The 8,418-nt window shown below is 40.7% G+C and overlaps 1 protein-coding gene across 1 annotated transcript; it reads right to left on the bottom strand.

Moving 5' to 3' along the window:
• Positions 1–1,914: 1,914 nt before the first annotated feature.
• sox3 (SRY-box transcription factor 3) lies at positions 1,915–3,817 on the bottom strand. Its single transcript, XM_085432545.1, has one exon. The coding sequence runs from the start codon at positions 3,581–3,583 to the stop codon at positions 2,681–2,683; it is 903 nt and encodes a 300-aa protein (XP_085288671.1). The 5' UTR covers positions 3,584–3,817; the 3' UTR covers positions 1,915–2,680.
• Positions 3,818–8,418: the final 4,601 nt, after the last annotated feature.

Raw genomic sequence — 8,418 nt, 5'->3', positions numbered from 1 at the left:
ATATGCCTGCACTTGCTGAGTGGGCACAGAGCTCCACATGACAGGCGAGAGAGAGAGAGGCCCTTTGGGCACTCAGCAGGGGGACAGCGAGGGGGTGTGGGGGTGGTGTGGTGGGGAGCCCAACTCAGATGGCCTAACTGCCAGAATATTCAAACGCAGTCAATAGATATGCGCACACCTTCCACCAACCACAGCAGTAAAGTCCTAAATCATCAGTAGACGTTACATTTCTGTGGCAATCCAGGTGATTATAGAAAGAACAGAGTCAAACTGGAGTTATAAGAAAATCTTTCACTCCCAACATATTTATACTTTTCCTTTAGTTGTTAAGCCTAAGCCCACGTGTTGGTGCATTTATCCAGAGAGTCGTATTGGTGAAAGTCATCCAATATTACTGAATTTGATAAATCAAAATAAATAAATATATATAAATATTGCTCTGACGAGACTACGACAAACTCCTCTAACACTGAGCACCAGGAAGAGAAAAGCTGCTTAATTACCAAAAAAATGAGTAGGAGAGTGTGATTAGGTGACGGGTGGCTGCTGGCACGCTAGAGTGACTTAAAACCTGTCAGTGAATGCAGGGAGGTCTGGATAATCTTTCCCTCCACAAAGGTGCGTGGGGCTAATCTAGGCTGCTGTGCTGAGCTGTGGATCAAGTCCTAAAGGGGAGTGTGGGAAGGCCAGCGGGACCGCCACCGCTTAGGCCCTCTTGGTGGGCCAGGGCTTATTTATCCTAAGGTACACTGCAACAGCAGGCCAGTCCATTCTTCAAAACACCTTAGCGTCAGGAACAGTACGTGCATTAAAGGAGATTAAGTTTTATAAATGTGGCACGTTTATAAATTGAGAATTTATTGAAGAAAAAAAAATCAGAGCATAGAGAGTTTTCAGAGTCATGACAAGAGTTTAACAGAACCAAGACACAGACTGACAAAGAGTAGAATTTAAAAACGTTTCAAAAGGTACACGAGAACTAAATCTCTTCACATATAAATCAAATAAAAGTTTGAAATAATAAGATCACATTTTGTATGACTGATTGTTAAGTGATACAACACTTTCTGCCAAACAAAGTTGTGAATCAACGATACTTGGTACATCACTGATGCACCAAGTATCGTTAATGAGTGCTGACGCATTAAAGTAAACTTTTTCATATCACATTTCAGATAATATTCTGATAGTATATGGTATAGTCTTATTTAGTAAAAATGTTACCAGTTTAAATACAATCTGAATATGCTTATATAAGGATCTGCCAGTCTAATTCATTTTAGTTTAAAACATCTTAGATTTTTATATTTTTTTTAGTTAAAAGTTAAAAAATATATATATACAAAAAGGTAATTATTGTATATTAAAGACCTATTCAAATGAGACAAAATAAAAACCAACCTAAGCAAACAAGTACTTTTACATGGTTTGTTTTCAACCCATCTGACCTATGAAAACTGAGTGAATTTAAGGGAACATACAGCTTTTCAACAAGAGCAAACATTCATTTCATATATATATATATATATTTTTTAACAAATAGCCTGTTATCTAATGAAGAATTATGACACTCCTTATTAAGCAGATGTTCAAAATTAGACCAGGAATGAAATTTATGTTTATACCTTCTAAAACAATGAAACATTTTTCCTCTCCTGCTTGTGCTTCTGTGTAAGAAAATCGTAAGTGCTTGAATAACCAACTGATTTGACATTTTCAAAGAGAAAACATTTTTATGAACACATCTTACAAATGTAAATGCCAATTGTTTGGTCTTCAGACGGTTTTGTGAAAAGAAGACTTTCAGTCTGTCTAAGGGCCTATAATTTATTTATTTATTAAATCACCTTTATATCACATTCTCGTCATTCACATTACACACACAGACACATACACACGAGACGGAGTCACAAGTAACGTTTCGTAGAAATTTATTCAGCATTTAAGAATAGAGGATGGTCTTAAAATATGTAGAAACGTCAGTTTAAATAAACCTTTTCGTTCAGGGTAATGAGCAAACATGACACTGTCAAAAACCATCACAGAACAGAATATTTTACAAAAAATAAAACAATAATTGAACATTTTACGTGACAAAACTTCGGGTTCACAAGCTAAAAAACAAAAACAAAACAAAAAACAAGTGAAAAAAAATCTTACTATAAATAAAACTTGCGTTTGCGACCCGCACTGTCTTTACATTTTCTTTAACCTAGTTCACTGGGAGGAAGGGAAGAAAAAAAAAAAAAAAAAGGAGACTACAAAATTTGGACACAGTCGAGACAACTGACAGTCTACAAATTAAGTGTAAACATTTATGAAACAACTTTCCATCCAGCTTTTCTGAAATACACCAGCCCCTTCACGAGGCCACATGCCTTTTCATAGAGAGAAAATATGGCATCATTTAAAATATAGAAGTCCAATTCTTCTACATAAGTTAATTGCTCGTACTCGCGATAAAAAGCCTCTTTGCAGCGCAATTTACTCTGGCGGGCTCAACGTTCAGTTTCGATCCATTTAAACGTCTTTTAAAATGGACAAGTCAGAAGATAAAAGCGTGTTTCTCTTTTTTAAAAACAAAACTGCTGAACGTTGTCTCTTTAGCAAGTTCAAGTATCCGTAACTTTTTGAAAAAGTTTTTAAAAGTCTGTGTGGGGGGGATTTTTGCGTGCTACTCTCAGATGTGGGTGAGAGGTAGCGTTCCATTAACGCCAGTCCCCGCGGTCTGATAGTGCGGATGGACGCTGTGTAACCGGCTGCTCTGCAGGGATGAATGCTCTGCGCTATCCCCGCCGGGAGGCAGGTACATGCTTATCATATCCCTCAGGTCCCCCAAACACGCCCTCTGAGAGTGGGACGTGATGGCCGGCGGTGGTGAGCTCGGCTCGGTCTTGCACACTGACGCCATGGAGCTCAGTCCCATGGCGCTGGTGGTCTGCTGCGTGTACGCTGGAGACATGCTGTATGTGGAAGCTGCGTTCATGTAGGTCTGCGCCGAAGACATCATCGGGTACTGCAGGCCTGCCATCTCGTACCGGTGCATCTGCTGAATCTGTGGGCTGTTCATGCTGTGATGCTGAGGGTAGGGCAGCTGGTCCGGCATGAGGGAGTACGCACTGTTTGTCCACCCGTTCATGTGCGCGTATCCGTCCATTCGCTGCCCCACTGACACAGCGTTGTTGACGGGGTTGGTTCCTGGCGCCAACAGTCCCCCGGGCAAAGAATACTTGTCTTTCTTGAGCAAGGTCTTGGTCTTCCTGCGGGGACGGTATTTATAATCCGGGTGCTCCTTCATGTGCATAGCCCGTAAACGCTTGGCCTCGTCGATGAATGGCCTCTTTTCACTGTCGGTCAGAAGTTTCCAGTCAGCACCGAGGCGCTTGCTGATTTCAGAGTTGTGCATTTTAGGGTTTTCTTGAGCCATCTTTCTCCGCTGACCCCGAGACCAGACCATGAAGGCGTTCATCGGCCGCTTTACCCGCTCCTGGTCGCTGGCGCTGTTGTTCTTTGCGCCCGGCGCCGAGCCCGAGTTGGACTGCGGGAGCGGGGTCTTGAGCTCGGTTTCCATCATGTTATACATTCAGGCGGCTTTTAGTGTTCACTCAGGCACATAAAAAGTTCACAAAATAACGCCAAAAGTCAAAGAGGTAGATGTACTGACCGATCTCATAAGATGATGTTTTTCTTTTCTTTTTTTGGAAAAAAAAAAGTTCTGCCTTAAGAGGCAAATGTGCCTGCAGGTGCTTCTAGGTTCTCTCCGCTCAAACTGCTCCTTCCTTCACGGCTCTGAAACAGAAGTCTGTAAACTTGTTCGCCAAGCTCATCTGTTAATAGGCCTAGGGGCCGGACCATGTGATGTGGATTGACAGCATGACAATGAGGACCAGGTAACCAATCAGCGCGCGGCTCCCATATCCAGCGCGTAACCAACCAGGGCACACACTCCTGTGTTTTGGTCAGAAGAGGAGGGAGAGGTAAAGTTTTAAAACAGCAGCGCAACTCCAAATATTCTGGGTTTACAAAATTTTGCAAGACTAAATCAACGAGTATATAAAAGAAATGAACCCGATTTATTTCTTCCTTTTTTGTCTGTGAACGCATCACATTTCTTCTAGTGACAAATTATTTTAGTTTTCAAATTTAGTGCTTATGGGGTGTTTTTACGGATTGTAATACCATGGAGGCTGTAAAGTACCCATACAACTATAAATTCTTAAAATATGAAACCATATGACCAAACAAAAGGTTTGGGATCGGTGTCATTTAATTTGCTGAAGAGGCAGACCCCAACCCACATGGATTTAATAAGTCCAAGTCATTTTAAAAAAGCGGGATATTGAAATAAAATATGTTACTTGAAAGGAAAAAATGTTTCTTTCTGCCACTTAGTCAAATGTATTGCAAATCTTCTGGAAAAATTGCCTCCTGACATTAGTTTGGGGTTTCGATGGTGTCATGCTCAACTGATGAACCTGAATGTTATTCTTACGTGTTTTTTCTTAAAGTTTTTTAAAAATTTCCCAGAGGTGTTGAATGATTAAATGATCCTGTAGTCACTGTGAAAATGAAATCCATGCAATGAGTTTTTGATACAGAATGAGGTTGATAAGGGCATTTATTTAGGTTTTATAAATATAATAAAAATATACATTTTGAAAATAAAATAAAGCATCAAAAACAAGTATATTTATTCTGTTTTATGTAATGATAGAGAGATTTCGTACTTCCAAATGTTCCAAATGAAATTAATCGAAATGTTGTGCGTTAGGATCCCAGCACTGGGGAATTTTAATACATCAACGACCTCTTGTGGAGGGGACAGGCTATCTCCTCGGTCCCTGAGGAAAAGTTTAGTTTGAGTGTCCCTCACGTAAACCGACTGGCGGCCCTAAAAATCGTCGCCAGCTGTTGGGTGACTCGTTTTCTCTCATCGACGTTAATGGTTTTTAAAATGATTTTCAGGGAGTGTCTCCTTACAAACGACTTTGGCCATTGATACCAATCACTCAACTGGGCAAAACTCACACCTGCTAATGATTGGGAGCAAATCGCCCATCGAAAACGCCTGTTAACACCTGAGTATCGACAGGGCTCTTCAGGCGCCGTTCTGCTATGCGCATATTAGAGGGTTTCACACCTCACAGCTTTGAAACTTAAAGGGCAGCTGCTCAAGGCCCACCATGTACATGATGCGAAGGGAGTGCAGGCATTTCATCATTTGTCACCATCGGTGAGAGCAAATATTCAGACTGAAAAGCCAGGCTCTTTCTGATTTATAGGTTTCTACGAGCTACCGATAACATTCTCCAACTGTTTTATTTTCCACTTTACTTAAAAAAACCCCTCAAACATCATATTTAAAGCACTTTGAAAAAACGTTTACTCTCACGACAGATATATATATATATATATAAAATTAAATTTAAGGTTTAGACACACACATTACATAATATATATGTTATCTTAGAAGGAGGGGACTGTAGCCCATAGACCCAAGACCGTAATAGTAAATCAGCTGAAAAGAGACATCACTTCATGAATTTAATTTCCACGTTCAATGGGGCGTGACAAACAGAGCGGGAGCAATAAAACTAACGTTCAATTAGTACTCGTCTAATTCTCCGGGACCGGTTATTTGTTTATCGGGGCGAATCTCAGTACTGATCCGCTTGTAATCTGCTTATGGAAATTGACCGGTGGCAGAGAGAGGGAGAGAGGAGGAAAAAACACGCAAAGAGTAACCCGGAGTTTGATAATGAGGGCCTCTGTGCGGCTAATTTCCTAATTAAGGAACCGAGGACCACCAGCACAGTCTGCTCTGATTCATACTCAACAAGCCTGACGGCCCTAAGGGGCTCTCAGGGCGCACGGCTGCAGGATCCCACTGTTGAATGTTGGGAAATATGTGGATGTCCTGATGGGAGGATGTAACGAGCTTGCAATCACCTCAATCGGGTATAATTTAACGTAAAAAAAAAAACAAAAATAAAAAAATGAATGAATAGCGCGTCAGCCTAAGAGCGAAAGTTCCTCTCAAAAATTCAGATTTCAGCGCAGAAATTAGTCGTTTTGTATTTTTAGTCAGAACACACAGGTTATGTGTTTATTAAACGCAAAAATGTGTGTTTAATTCTTACATTTATGTTCTTGCGGTAGGAGCTACAGAAATAAAGGTCTTGTGCAGAGTTTCGGCCTTTGGGCCAGCAAATAAAAGCAAACAAAGGATTTATTAGTTCAGGGCTGGAGAGGAATTAAAGTTTATCCAGTATGACAGACTGACACAACGACACATAAATGCCTGCTTTAAAATATAGTGCTCCGAACGCATTAGAGCTTTGTGGTCAGACAGCAACTTTAATAATACACGACAAGGCGCAGGCGCTGCATGCATTCAGCTTCCAACACCTGATAACAGATGAAATTTATTGTTTTGAATCGTGCTTTTATTGTTGCAGAATGAGCTTACAGTTCGTTGTTTTCATTTCATTTTTTTTTACAGTTCTCAAACAAAGCAGATTGTTTTTCATTATCAAAAGTCGCACCTCAGATCCACAATAAACATTTTTACGTGTCCATTTTAGACCCCACGACCTCCAGAATCAATAACTTTCTTTTTGTTTCAGCTCAGTGACTGCGGACAAGGCCTTTGAGAAACAGTAATTAACAAAGAATGGCTTTTCAATTACAGCCACAATGGAAACTGTCTCATTAAGATTTGCATGATTTTTTTTTGGACTGGGAATGCAAATGAAGATGCAATTTACGCACGGTCTGCTGTTCCTATTGTGCGGCGTGAATGGTTGCGTCCTCCCAGTTCAACACAGGTAAAATAATATTCACGGGTCATTTAAAGGAATAAAAGTGTCGCTATTATCACCTCTTTATTACACAAATCTGGGCTAGTATCCCTAATGGTAATTTGACGTATTTGACCCGTATATCAGTAAACTGCTTAAAATGTTTAACGTCTGTGCGTAATGCAGAATCATGGCCGGTGGAACATTTTTACTCCCTTAACTGATGACATGGGTTGACACAATTTGGGGGGGGGGGGGGGGAGTGTGCATTTGTCTTTTTTTTTTTTTTAAATCGCAATTAAGTCTTAAAAGTCTTTAAAAATCCTAACTCTATAAGGATTGTGCATTTTTATTCCCTGCACTGCTTTGGAGAGAGAGGGGGGAAATAGATATCAGCTATGATCCCCTCTAGCAACAGGTATTTATAAATTAGTTCTTAATAGCTCTGCCTGCTTGATCTATTAGGAAGTGGAGCTTTCCCTAATGTGAGTCTTTGGTTTACTTTGAGATGTTATCGAAGCAGAGGACTGCACTCTTACAGCACTCTTGTTTGTCAGAAAACTTTAAGAGGCAAACAACAAATTAATATAAAATACCTCAAGATTTTTTTAATTCAATGAAGTTTTCATTTTATCATTGGAACAAATTAAATATATTTTATATATATTTTAAAATCTTTGCAAATTTCCTCCACAGTAAGGATGAGCAAGAGACCTTGACTTGAATAAGCACATTTGTTTAAAATTGCTGTAAGCCGGTGTTCACCGCCTGCTGGCAGAAACATAAGACAGAGAAATCACGGATCAGGGCAGAAAATAAATAGAAGTGAGGTCTTTGAGAGAAACATGTTTTTATCACTGCTCTGTCCTGGACTGTTCCCTCACAAATATGCCATATGAAGCATTTTAGTTCTCACGAGGGAGATTGGGAAAGCTTCGAGTACAGGTAGATCATTAAACGTTCAAAATTTCCGGACGCTACTCTGACAATCGTTTCCGACTCAAGACCATCTGAGGCTGTGAAAGTCTCCAAGTTCAGTTATTAAGGGAACAGATGGACGCTCACACCTTCAAATGAAGCAAAACACACACTTAGAGGACAGATGCATCGATTTTCAGGAAAGCTTTAGTGGAATGTTGCAAGTCCGTCATCAGGAGGACTCCAGGCTAATGGAGAATACGGCATTCTTCCCTCCAGTGCAGCACAGTAATTTGTGTTTTCATTCTTTGTGCTGGTTGGGCAGAGAGAAGCCCAGAAGTGTTCTCCCTGCACTCAACAGTCACCTTGTTCATTTCTGTGGAATGCATACTTCCTACTTATTGCCCTCTGCTTGTAAAACAACATGCAAAAAGCTGCTTGCCTCCTGCCGCTGCCTGTGAAGACTGCTTCAAATTTGAGCCTCTTTTTCTCCCCGGCAGGCCAAGCATGTCCTTCCTCATTATGTTCTTATGTGAGCAAGGCCAAGGCTGCTGACACAGACCCAGTGTAATCTCTTTAACCCGCCACTGTCATGAGCAGACAAGGCGTGACCACCCAACACTCTGCTCCATCTCACTTAGCCAAGGGAATAGTTTTTCACCTCATCGCCTCACACTCCTAGGCTTGTAGCTGCTTATCA

The sequence above is a fragment of the Copadichromis virginalis genome, linkage group LG2 (assembly GCF_057382275.1).
Source record: "Copadichromis virginalis isolate Kocher_CV1m ecotype Utaka linkage group LG2, C_Virginalis_male_GT1.1, whole genome shotgun sequence".
Lineage (NCBI taxonomy): Eukaryota > Metazoa > Chordata > Actinopteri > Cichliformes > Cichlidae > Copadichromis > Copadichromis virginalis.
The sequence above is the reverse complement of the archived record's forward strand: the minus strand, read 5'-3'. Positions and strand labels throughout refer to the sequence as shown.